Source organism: Thermomyces dupontii, assembly GCF_041956625.1.
Source record: "Thermomyces dupontii strain NRRL 2155 unplaced genomic scaffold VTN31scaffold_1, whole genome shotgun sequence".
NCBI lineage: Eukaryota > Fungi > Ascomycota > Eurotiomycetes > Eurotiales > Trichocomaceae > Thermomyces > Thermomyces dupontii.
This window is the reverse complement of record NW_027192307.1, coordinates 1,270,685-1,283,281: the sequence shown is the minus strand read 5'-3', so window position 1 is coordinate 1,283,281 and position 12,597 is coordinate 1,270,685. Positions and strand designations below refer to the sequence as shown.

General features: G+C 54.1%; 4 protein-coding genes across 4 annotated transcripts; 1 reads left to right on the top strand and 3 right to left on the bottom strand.

Annotated features, from left to right (window-relative positions):
* Positions 1 to 203: 203 nt before the first annotated feature.
* Positions 204 to 1,881, top strand: VTN31DRAFT_487 (uncharacterized protein; the record flags this gene model as incomplete). Its single annotated transcript, XM_069405305.1, has 3 exons — positions 204 to 311; positions 379 to 1,617; positions 1,672 to 1,881. The coding sequence occupies 3 exons, from the start codon at positions 204 to 206 to the stop codon at positions 1,879 to 1,881; spliced, it is 1,557 nt and encodes a 518-aa protein (XP_069263343.1).
* Positions 1,882 to 2,456: 575 nt separating this feature from the next.
* VTN31DRAFT_486 (uncharacterized protein) lies at positions 2,457 to 2,924 on the bottom strand (the record flags this gene model as incomplete). The annotated part of the gene is made up of 1 exon (XM_069405294.1): positions 2,457 to 2,924. The coding sequence occupies one exon, from the start codon at positions 2,922 to 2,924 to the stop codon at positions 2,457 to 2,459; it is 468 nt and encodes a 155-aa protein (XP_069263342.1).
* Positions 2,925 to 4,358: 1,434 nt separating this feature from the next.
* VTN31DRAFT_485 (uncharacterized protein) lies at positions 4,359 to 6,156 on the bottom strand (the record flags this gene model as incomplete). Its single annotated transcript, XM_069405283.1, has 3 exons — positions 4,359 to 5,305; positions 5,359 to 5,994; positions 6,057 to 6,156. 3 exons carry the CDS (start codon positions 6,154 to 6,156, stop codon positions 4,359 to 4,361), a joined length of 1,683 nt encoding a protein of 560 aa, XP_069263341.1.
* A 1,467-nt stretch (positions 6,157 to 7,623) lies between these two features.
* VTN31DRAFT_484 (DNA replication licensing factor MCM7) lies at positions 7,624 to 10,228 on the bottom strand (the record flags this gene model as incomplete). The annotated part of the gene is made up of 4 exons (XM_069405272.1): positions 7,624 to 7,704; positions 7,761 to 9,678; positions 9,728 to 9,858; positions 9,923 to 10,228. The coding sequence occupies 4 exons, from the start codon at positions 10,226 to 10,228 to the stop codon at positions 7,624 to 7,626; spliced, it is 2,436 nt and encodes an 811-aa protein (XP_069263340.1).
* Between the last annotated feature and the right edge of the window lie 2,369 nt (positions 10,229 to 12,597).

Below are 12,597 nucleotides of genomic sequence, written 5' to 3'. Positions count from 1 at the left end.
GAATCAAACAGCAAGCCAGCGCGCTCATCAAATATTAGGGCTTTGTTTTCCGATCCATCTGTCATCTCGGTTGGCGGTGAGCTCAGCCCAAGCGATCGACTAGTAGTCAATCAAACTGGGAACCAAAACAACGAACCTCTCCCACACAACTCTCCCAATTGTCCTCAAAATTCCTCTTCCTCCCCAACTCGATTCGAGCGACAATGGTGAGAGCGCACTCCGAGTCCTCCGAGGACTTTGAATTCATCGAGACCCCAGCGGCTCCAGCCGCGTCGTCTCCCCCTGAGGATTGCGGCGTGAGAACCACGTCGGTACGTAATCACGTCTGCGGATCAAGATGCCCAAAGGACTAAGCAACCATTGGTTTTCCTCAAACAGTACCCGGCTATCAAGAACGCTCCTCTCCCGGCGGACGCGGCGGGCAATGACAGCTTCTCGAATACCTTGTTGCTCGGCCTGTTGGTTATTGTGCCATGGTACCTGGCTCGCCAAGTTGGCGGTGGCTTCTACACCACCATCTTCTTTGCCATTTTTACCACCATTCCCATTCTGATGGTGTTCTGGACCACTGCGTCCGCAATCTCCCCTCGCAAGAATGAAAAGGCCAAGTACCCGGGCCGTCCCGTGGAGTACTACCTGCACTTTCACAACGAGCATGATCGGGCCAAGTATCGTGGCAAGAGTAAGATTCCCATGTGGGTGTTCTTTGAGAAATACTTCAATGGTGAGGTGGATTTCAAGGGCGACGCGCTGGAGATCCTGGAGTACCGCCACGACTGGGCCAGCTTCCGCTTCACCTGGGGTCTGTACAAGCACTTTCTGACCGGATTCATCCCGGAGATGTTGCTGCATACTCGGTCGCAGGATGAGGAGCAGGTGCGGGATCACTACGATCGTGGAGATGACTTCTATGCGTGGTTCCTGGGCCCACGCATGGTCTACACGTCGGGCATCATCAGCGACATCAACAAGGAAGAGACTCTGGAGCAGATGCAGGACAACAAACTGGCGGTGGTGTGTGAGAAGATTGGCCTGCAGCCGGGCGACACGCTCTTGGACTTGGGCTGCGGCTGGGGCACGCTGGTCAAGTACGCGTCGGTGCACTACGGTGCGCACGCGACGGGCATCACCCTGGGCCGCAACCAGACCAAATGGGGCAACAACGGTCTGCGCAAGGCTGGCATTGACGAGTCGCAGAGCCGCGTTCTGTGCCTGGACTACCGCGACGCGCCCAAGATCCCCGGCGGCTACAAGAAGATCACTTGCCTGGAGATGGCCGAGCACGTCGGTGTGCGGCACTTCAAGCAGTTCCTGCTGCAGGTGTACGACATGCTGGATGATGACGGCGTTTTCTTCCTGCAGTACGCCGGTCTGCGCAAGTCGTGGCAGTATGAGGATCTGATCTGGGGTCTGTTCATGAACAAGTACATCTTCCCCGGTGCGGATGCGTCCACTCCTCTCGGCTGGGTCGTCGACCAGCTCGAGGGCGCTGGTTTCGAGATCAAGAGCATCGACACCATCGGCGTGCACTATTCGGCCACGCTGTGGCGGTGGTACCGCAACTGGATGGGCAACCGCGAGAAGGTGGAGGCCAAGTATGGCAAGCGGTGGTTCCGGGTACGTCCGCTTCCCTCCTTGATCCCTTTCTAGGATAACTACTGACAAAACCAGATCTGGGAGTACTTCCTCGCCTACTCCACCATCACCTCCCGCCAGGGCGGCGCCACTTGCTTCCAGATCACGCTGGTCAAGAACATCAACTCGACGCATCGTATCGAGGGCGTCCCCTCGCAGTTCGGCCTCCATGGCGCGCGGCAGAATGCCATCGACAAGATTGGCAACGGCAATCTCCCCAGCGCCAACGTGCCGAACAAGGAGTAAGGCGCAAGCACTGCGCAATTATTTCCTTGATTCGGGCCGGCATGCACCGATGAAAGCAACGGAGATATAGAACGCAGGAGGAGGTGTACTTCAACACTGAGTAGTATCATTCAACCTCATGGTTTCAAAATGAATGTGAATGATTGGACCGTGGATGATCAAGTCTAGTGTTTGTTATTGATGACGATGAGGAGAAAATAATACATAATTCGTTCTACGAATGGAGGGCAATGCATTCGGATTATCAATTAGACCAATTATGGGCGCTAGTGATCAGTCAAGCAATGGACTTGTGCACTTTGACCCTGTTTGAGACGCTGCTACCACTCCACAGGACGACTCGCAAAAGGACCGATTGATGGACCTCCCGCGACGGCGGCGGGATGTCAATAGCAGAATTTTCGGTGAAAGAGCCATCCAGTCCGAGCAGGACTCTGACCCGCTTGACAGGCATGATCGCAAAGTCTTGAATTCGGGGGTTATGAGTGAGGCCAAATACTGCAGGGTTACCAATAGGCCAGAAAGGGGGCTTACTGTGCCAGACAACCACGTCCTCATTCTCCGTCGGGTCGGCCCTAGCCACACACGTCTCGAAGCCTTTGGATTGCTTGCTCTGACTGGTGAAGGACCGGTGAAGTCGCCCGCGGCATAGAGCTCCCCGTCGTGGTAACCCCCTGTGACCCAGAGAGAACCGCGTGGCGTACCGGGCACGCCGGACGTGAAAGCTTGCCCGGCGCCGTAAAGAGCATCGGTGGGCCGTGGAGCAGCCGGTACGCCACCGATTTCCACGACACGGGGATTGGCAACGCTGGTCGTTGCGGATCTTGAACACACGATGGCGGTCGATGGCCGTGTCGGCGGCCCGGCCAAGCGACGCATTCACCGTGTCCTGGGTGTCGTAGCCGCATCCAAACGGGATGTGTTTCGTCGTCGACGGGCATCATCGTCTCGCTATCCTCGGAGATGAAGGTGTTGCGGATACCGTCGATTTTACGAAGCGGCCGTCTACAGGAAAGGACGGGGCCGTCCGGCTGCTGGAACATTATTATACGGCCTAATATCCGTGCGCAGGGGACCTATCTAGCAGGTCATGAGCTTATTGCAGGGTCTTCATCGGCTTCCCAAGGCTGCGTTTCCGTCACCTTTACCATCAACCCCGGACGGCAGATAGTCTATCCGAACAAACTCGCGGGTCACTCCATCAAAGACGGGGGAGAACTTTTGCACGGTGTCGAGTAGTAGTATGTGAATGGTTCACAGTGATGATATATAAATACCACTGGAACAGCGGCCTCGTCTCTCGTTCGAATCGTCAGTGCCGTCGATCTACGGGGTCATTGCAAACCGTCATGCTTTCGAAAACTCGAGCTTTCTGATATCTTCTTGAACAGCAGGGTGCCGGATGAAGAGCCGCTCCAATGGCAGCAGCCAGCTCATCCTCATCGGAGGGAGCCTATGATCCATTCAGTCCTCGTTTTTTCTTCACTGAGGAAATCTTCATTGTCACACCTGCACATGTCTCGGCAACTCCTTCGCATAGGTAGCTGATCGACCGGCTGTCTACATTCAACAAGGGTCAGCCGGGTGGAATAACGCCTGCAGCACACGAGCCGGCCTCGGCGGCAGCGGCTGACCCGAACTCTCTGCCTCGATATACGGAAATGACGTCCCTCTCCAGCGGCTCCCGTAGGCCTACATCGATGCGCTTGTACCGAATAGGTACCCCGGAAAAGGACTCCTCTAGAATCTGCTTTGTCAGTTTAACCCAGCGGCTCAAACGAGGTGCAGATCGGCCGCGGAGAGCGGCGACTGATTGCCAGCCGTCGTTGTCGCTATGCTGCTCTATGAATACGAAGCTGGTAACAATACAATCTAGGTACTCCGTAAAGATCAATTAAAACGGATAGTTAGTTAGTTAGTGAGAAGTTTCAATTTCACTTCTTGATACTGTTCATTTTGGTTGGCAACGGTTCAGGTTGGACATGTTGCTTTCAGAAACGGCAGAATGATCCGTTCAAGGTTCATCCAGATGAAACAGATTGAGGATCCATGCCATTACGCTTGGACGCCATGCTATTTAAGTGAAGTACTTACCCGATTTGAATTAGTGGTGAAACCTCACATTAAACTTATCTGTATGTGGGAAGTGGGTCGACCTTAAATTCTTATCAGGATCACTGATAAGAACTGATAAGAATCGAATTCCCGTCATGATAAGGAGCCCTATACTGTTCTGTAGCGTCACTCAACTGATTTAGAGCGGCTCAAGCCGGAATGGTCAAGCTGTCTGCTTCCCTCGCCACTGTTCATGCAAGTGCTGCTGCGCAGGATCGTGTACGAGTAGTGCGCCTTGAAGGGGTACTAACTCTTGGAATGCAAATGAACTGGTGAAGATCATGAATGGCTCTAGGAGTTTTGCAAGATTCCCATAAATGACAAAGCGTTCAGATAAGATTACACTGCATCCAGGTATACGCTCATAGCCTGGCCTTGGGCTGCTCCTTCTTCGCCGCCTCCTTGAGCACCCTCCGCAGGATCTTCCCACTGGCACTCTTGGGGACGGCGTCGATAAACCGCACACCCCCACGCAGTCGTTTATGCTGCGCGACTCGACTGTTCAGCCAGCTGACGATCGCCTCAGCCTCTTCCTCGGCGCTGCGGCCAGAGGCCTTGCTCTTGGCACTCCGCACGACATATGCGCGCGGCACTTCGCTGCCATGCTCCTGGCTGTACACGCCAATCACAGCTACATCGTCGACCGCGTCATTGTCCAGCAGCATGCCCTCGAGCTCAGCCGGCGCCACCTGGAACCCCTTGTACTTGATCAGCTCCTTCACGCGGTCCGTGATGTAGAAGTTGCCCTCCTTGTCCTGGTAGCCAACGTCTCCCGTGCGGAACCAGCCGTCCGGAGACAGACATTCCGCTGTCGCGCGCGGGTTGCGGTGGTAGCCCAAGAAGACATTCGGTCCACGAACATATAGCTCGCCAACCTCACCGATGGCGACCTCCTTTGGCTCCGAGCCGTCATTGCCCGAAGTCATGTATTTTGCCTCCATGTTGGGGAGGAGTTTACCCACGGAACCCAGATACTTGTTCCACTCGGGCCACAGTTGAGTATGGGTCGTAGGACTGGTCTCGGTGAGTCCGTAGCCCTGTTTGATGCCGCATTTGATACGTGCTGAGGCGGCCTCGACGACCTCTCGTGTCAGCGGTGCGGCACCAGAGTTCATCATCCGGAGGCTCGATAGATCGTATTTGTCAACGACCGGATGCTTGGCCAGGAGCAGCACGACGGGGGGCGCGATGTACGAGAATGTGATCTTGTAGTTTTGCACGTGCGCGCAGAACTTTTCTATATCAAATTTGGACATCACGACCGTTGTGTAGCCTCGCCGAACGGTGCTGTGGACAATGCAAGTCAACCCTAAAGGAGGTTAGCATCAACCGAACAGCTCAACGCATACTCTCCGAGCGTACCGTATATGTGAAAGAAGGGCAAGAAGGCCAGGATGCGATCACCGGGCCGTCCGTCCTTCTCACCCCAGGACATATTCATGTGCTCGATATACCCGTTCTGCAAGGTGTTCGCAACAACGTTTCGATGGGAGAGCATGACACCCTTGGGCAGGCCGGTTGTCCCGGACGAATAGACCAGGTGAACAACATCCTTGGCCGGGTCAATCCGAACCTTGCGATAACGCGAAGTACCAGCCATGTTTCTGATATGTGTGAAATGCTTGGATCTCTTCTCGGGATCTCGCTGGTCGCCCATTAGGATGATGCGATCCTCAGGCAACCCGGCCTTTTGGGCCGCAGCGCGGGCGACGGGGAGGAGCGGTGCCTGAGTAACCAGGGCTTTCGCTTCCGAATCTCGGAGTTGGAAAGCCAATTCGTCGGCAGTGTAGGTTGGGTTGGCCGGGGACACCACACCGCCAGCCCAAACGACTCCGTACATGATCGGCGGTGTGTCAATGCAGTTTGGCGAAAAGATCGCCAGGACATCGCCCTTCTTCCAGTCCCAGGTAGCGCGGATCCCTTCGCCAAAGGCCAGTCCGGTGGACCGGATTTGGCCAAATGTGTAACTGCGTTGCGTGTCGGCATCGATGAATATCACTGTCGAGTATTAGTCTTGATGATCGTATCTTGCATGAAGGCGCCATTGGGGAGATACAAACCCTTATCATCTGGCCATGGCTGGTCCTTGCGTCCAAACATAAACGTCCAGAGGTCGACATTTGGGATCTCAACATCTGGAAAGGTGGACTTAGTCGGCATCTTGAAGGATTGTCCGAATGAAGGTGTTCACTCCAGAATCGTCAAGTATCTCTCATCAAGCAGATTGGACGTGAAGAACTAAGAGCGGCTGTTAAGATCCGACTTGGGATGGTCGCAGGCAATGAACTGGCATGCGTTAATATGCCTCGGCACTTATTGATTAATTACGGGCACTGCTATTAAAGGCATGGATAAACTGGGGCCCCAGATGGGGGACCGCTAATATCCGAGCTCACATTAAGGTTGTCGGCAGCGGGCACAAATCAGAGCGTGCGGATAAGCTTTGGGTTCGGCGGAAACTCTTATCATCACGTGACTGCATAGGCGCCTGGTCACGTGAGCCACATTTTGCCCCAAAAATCGGCAGAACTTGCCGGCCATCCCGAAGAATTCGTGTTGATGCACTCAATAATCCAAGATGCCTCAAGTTGCGTGCCTTCGAGGCTGACCAAGCTTGGTTAATGGAGTGTTTTTTACTTTAGAGTTTCAGCGCAGATACCGGCCCGGTTTGCCGGCAGTTAGCAAAGATCAGAGGGTTCCTGGCAAGAAAGGCCCACCAACCAATCACGTTTCGTTTCGCTTCCAAGGAAAAGGCTTATATACCGTTTTAATGTCTTCTACATTGCCTTCGGGCATTTGGTCAATTTGAAACGATACAGAGAAGATTAGCATGGCCCCTGCACTAAGGATGACACGCTCAATCAAAGAGAAGCTACCAGTTTTTTTTCCTTCAGTTACGAAGCCACTTTGGAGGTGTTGAGCGTTTGGGGTGTTCGTAGTCGGGGGTTCGAATCGGAAGCAAAGAAATGAATATTATTTTTTACGCTTGGCTCCACACCAAGAGGTTGATGGACGTCCACGCATGGGATCAAGAAGATTTTAATTGACTACAGTCATGAGCCAGTCCTCAGTACTCCCTACTGGATCTATTTGGATGGGGATGTGACAATGTATCTAGTAGCTTGGTAGAAGGCACCTCCTCCATCGATGGGATTCAAAGATCGAACAGAGCCGCTAAAGTCTTTGTTTACATTCCAACTCGTGGCTCTGCCCATCGGGCACATGTCGGCAGAAAGACCGTTTTCAGATATCCATCCATAGAATCCCTTGATCCCTCCCCTTGTTGCGAGCATTTCCCGCAGGTTGCAGAACAACTTTGATGTCTCCCTAACCAGCTTGCAAATGCAAGTGGCTAGGGGGGGGATTTCGTCTACCACTCCCACAGCAACACGGGTATGGTACTCTTCAAAGTCGTCGTGGCCGACGCGGGAGCTTCCACTCGGTTTGGAGCTGTTTGAAAGGGATAACTTGTACTTCCAGCTCGGCATACTTCTCAAACATGAGGCTGGTTCTAATAGTACTGTAGGTATAAAACCGTGTGAAGACATCTTACTCCAAACCTAGAAACACCCAAACGCCGTGATTAATCAAATCTACCGATACAGATGTCGTAATAGAGGGAAACGTCTACATCGCCATTTCGTCCTGATCCGCCTCATCCGCCTCAATCATCATCAGTCGCGTACCATTACCAGTAATTTGCCACACCTGTTTTTGCCTAAGTTAGTCATGCATCGAGATGGTAGTGACCCGAGAATACTCACATTCAACTCTGTATACTCCTCGATCGTCTGTGCCAGTTGATCCTCCGTGAAGCCCTTGGCCAACACCCGCTCTCGAATCTTGCGGATGCTGAGCTCGCCCTCATGGCCGTCACCCGCGGCCGCAGCGCCACTCTCCCACATTCCACGGATCAAGTTGTAGATCTTGCTCACCGGTGATTGGTCGCTGGTGGCCTGGCCCTCGTTCGACAGCGACGCTTTGCTGACCTCGATCAATCGTAGCGCCTCATCGACATCCTCGGTGGCAACTTCGTCACTGAAGCGGAGACGCGCCAGCGCTTGCGAAAGCCGGATGATGCCGAGCAGCGTACGCGGACTGACATGCGAGAATTGGCGCTTGCTTCCCTCATCGCGCTTCTGCTGCTTGCGCATGTGCACGTAGGCACCAACCATGTAGTCCGACACGTTCCGGGGCACCACCGGACGGTAGGAGCGGGCTTTGGCAACGTACTGACGAACCTCGTCCGGGGAGAAAACCACTGCCGTGTCGCCTGTATCGGGGTGCTTGTTGTGCATGTGCACATATGCCACGTGTTGAGCAAGCTCCTCATCTGCATCCCGCGAAGGGGTATCCAGCATCAGGAACAGCACATCGAACCGAGACAGAAGAGCTGCGGGCAGGTTGATGTTCTCGACCGGGGAGACACGGGGATTGTAACGGCCATACAGAGGATTGGCCGCAGCCAGGATTGACGTTCGGGCATTCAGGGTAGTGGTGATCCCGGCTTTGGAAATCGAGATGGTTTGTTGTTCCATCACTTCGTGGATAGCAGTTCGATCTGCGTCGTCCATCTTGTCGAACTCATCGATGCAGCAAATTCCATTGTCAGCCAACACTAGTGCACCTCCTTCCAGCACCATCTCGTCCGTGACAGGATCACGCATGACTGCCGCCGTCAAACCGACGCCACTGCTTCCGCGACCGGTTGTGTAGACGCCACGGGGTGCAACTTTGCTGATATATCGCAGCAGTTGCGACTTGGCCACACCAGGATCACCCATCAAACAGATGTTGATCTCACCGCGAATGTGCATGCCGTCGCCCATGTCTTTGTTGACACCTCCGATCAACAAAAGCAGAAGAGCCTTCTTTACATCAAGGTGACCGTAGATCTCTGGCGCGATCGACCTCGCCAGGTATTCGTACATATGGCCGGAGTTCCTGTACTGCTCAATCCGGCGAAGCATTCGAGTATCCAAGATCATGCTGTCGTAGGCTTTCTTGTGCTTCGTAATGTATTGAGCTTCAAGGTATGTATCGGTCAGCAAGCCTGCTCGAATAGCGCGGAATCCCGTGTACGGTGTGGGCAGGAAAATCCCCGCAATGTCCACGATATCGCCGGGGTTCAACTGCCGTGTCAAGGCGCCAGTGCAGTGAACAGTCAAAGTCCTGGGAATATGACCAACCGGCACCTGGTCTGCCATTTCCTGGATCTTGACCTCTTGAAATGGGATGAACTTCGAAGCTCGAGTGGACAGGAACAGCTGTCCCTTGGAGTTGTTCTTCGTACACTCCTCTGACGGACACTCCGTCATGGGAAGGAATTGCTTCGTCGTAATGGGCTGGAACACTTCGCTCCCGCATCGGTCGCAGGTGTAGGCGTTGATCTTGACCACTGGCTTGACGTCGGAGACACGAGTCACAATGCCTCGGACCGTGATCAGCTTTCCCAGATGCTCACCGCGAACGTGGCGGACCGCAAGGGCCTTCGAGCTACGATCGCTGCTGGAACCCGACGGGGTCAACGGCTTGAAGTTGAGTGTGTATCGACGGGTGAGTTCTGGCGGGAAGATCGCCGGAGTTTGCCCGGCATCCAAGCCTGCTTCTGCAGCCATTTGGATTGTCTCATTACGTTTCTCGCGTTGCGACATGATCACGTCCAGAACGTCATCCTTGAAGCTGGCACAATGTTACCCGAAGTACCTCTGCATGTTGGTATAATACATACTTGATTTCTTTGGTTGACGGAGGCATCACTTCATCAACAGCGTCTGAAAAAACGTCGATGTAACGCTTGGTATTACCCTGAACGGACTCTACCAGCTTCAGGTCAACATCATCGGGTAGAGACCTCTCAAACTATCCACGCGAAACGATTCAGTCAGACTAGCCACATCGCATAGACCTCCTTCTTCCGACTCACCGTATCCAGATCATCCAGCTCGATCAAAATGTGGTTACGTTCTCGATTTGCGACCTCTTGTAGAATCTGCATGTACTTATTCTTCGGCTCTCGCCGGCGGCGCCCACTCTGCGCGCCATCTTCCGCATCGTCCATCAAGTCATACTCATCGGCTAGATCGTCGTCATCGATATGCAGGTCCTCAATGGCTTCAGTTGCCGCTGCCTCGGACGCGGAATCGAAGGACTTGAAGTGCTTGAGGAAGTCTTTGAAAGCTTCGAGTTGTCGGCGGTAGTCCACCGGCGCAGGGTACTGGAGGAGCGACATGATGCCGCACGGTGTGCCGCTGCTGTTAGTCTGTGAGCAGAGATAGAGAGCCGAAGGGGCGCTCTTCACAGGGCATCAATAAGATGCTGCAAAGAGCCAGCAAAACTGGAGGGCGCAGACGCGTCACGGCGCGTAAGATTCCTGGAATGCAACTATACCGGAATTGGACTAGTGCAGAATCACGTGTTGCGGAGAGGATCAACCCTCGGCCCGAGCTGGTGAATGTTTGGGCGGAGAATGCGGGCAGTCGTCTTCGGGCCGTGCGGAGAGATTAAAGAAAGCCCTTTCCTCTTCGCCTGGGCTCTGAACAGCGGGATTGGTCCTGCATACTGCTGTTTCTGAAGCCAGCCCAGGATGGCGCCCAGCAAAAAGCCGTCCACCACCGCCGAAGTGGCGTTGGTGCCGCTCAAAACCTGCTTGGTCAATTTGCCGGCTTCGGTTGTATCGTTGCTGGTTAATGCCAATGCTGTATGCAGCGCAAAGCGTGCGACACGGTCTGTCTTCTCGCTGCTGACGACTTCTACAGGCTGCGCAGAATGTTATTGTCGAGCTACAATATAAATCCTCAACGTCCCAATCTTCTGCGCCACAATCCGCCTATCTAGGATGGACGGGCATGCCCAGCAAGCGCAAACTCGCACCGGTGATCGGCCGAGACGGCATCAATAGCAGTTCGTCGCGGGAGCAGGAGGTGTCTGTTGTTGAGGTAGACAGCACTTTTGGCAGGGTGCTCGGGTTGACAGAAGGACAGAAAGTAGGCGGCGCCATGGGTGAGATTGTTGCTTCTATTCTGACCCATACAGGTCGGCATGTTCTTGCACCTCGACCCTCCTGTTGCGCATACGATCAACATTGAGCCTTTGACCTCGGCAGATTGGGAGAGTAGGTCTATTATATCCCGAGGTACACCAACCCGAAGCTGACGAGATCATCAAGTCATCGAGCTCCACGCGTCATTCCTCGAGTTGAATCTGCTCCATCAAATCCGAGCGTTGCCAAATCCGGGATTTGCAAACACTAACGCGAATTCTTCCAGCCCTATCCACCCACTGACGTTACATCTATCGCCGACCTCAACCGCAAATATCTTGGTGACCTCCCTCACGCCATCGCCCCCTTCTACATCTCCATTTGCCAAAATTGCGCCAGATGCAGAGGTTATAGTGGCGCCAAAGGTCCGGCCAAAGTCCGGAAAAGAAGGCCGGAGTACCGGAAGTACAGGTCGCAGGAGCTCCTCTGGAAGAAGTACGAGCAGCACTGTGCGACCAAAGAGCAGTCGCTCCGAAGAGCGGTCGGCAGTCTATCTTCGGGGCGCCGACCGCCAGTTTCTTGAAGAATGGTTCGATGAGGGTGTCCCCGAGCATGAGAATGATGGGTTCAGGGTCTGGATAGACCGAGATATTTTGGCAACGAAGGAGCTGCGGGGAAGCGAGTATGTTGCTGTGACGGTGCTTCAGCCGGCTGGGCTGCAGGCTCCAGTCGATCCCCAGCAACAGCTGCAACAAAAGGAGCAAGAATCCAGCGAAACTCGGCGACCGACCAACAAGGTTGTTGCGAGGGTACTGCCGTGGGAGGACTCGCCCGACACCCGGCATGTCGCATTGTCATCTCGCCTGTGCTCGGCTCTCAGAGTTTCCGGTATGGTTGGTGGCATTGTTCAGGTTGAGGCCGCACCCGCCCAGCTAGGACGATCGGCTGTCAAAACACTCAAGCTTTACCCATTCGCGTCTGAGGCATCCAAGAAGAAAGACGGGCTCAAGTTCTGTGGCGACACGGCAGCATCGAAAAGTATGTTGGCTGAGAGACTGAAGCTAGCGTATAGGGATACCGGGTCCGACGGGTCACTCTTGTCAGGCCCTCTTACGGATGGAATGCTCTTACCACCCGTGGACAACCAATTGTCAAATGTTTCCTTCGAAGGAGGCATCCTTCGATTCGATCCGCCTACGAAGAGCTCAGACTCGGGAATACCTCTCGCATGGATCCTAGGCTCTGACCACAGGCTCAACATTGACATACAAGCGGAGATCCCGAAGCCTCCGGATTCAACACCAGTATCCGATGAGCAGATTCCAGCATCCCCTCCCGAGATGGTCGGCATAGACTCGTTGATCGACCAGAGTTTGACAAATCTTACTCGGTCGTCCTCAATACTCATCACGGGCGGCTTGGGCGCCGGAAAGACGACTCTTTGTCAACTTTTGGGAAGCCGATTACGCGATGAATATCTGTACAATGTCACCTACTTCTCATGTCGAAAACTGGTGACTGATGAGACCCGCGTGTCGACTATCAAGGAGACGCTCCATCGGCTCTTCATGTCCGCCTCTTGGTGCGCGCGTCTTGGGGGCCGATCGGTTGTCATCTTG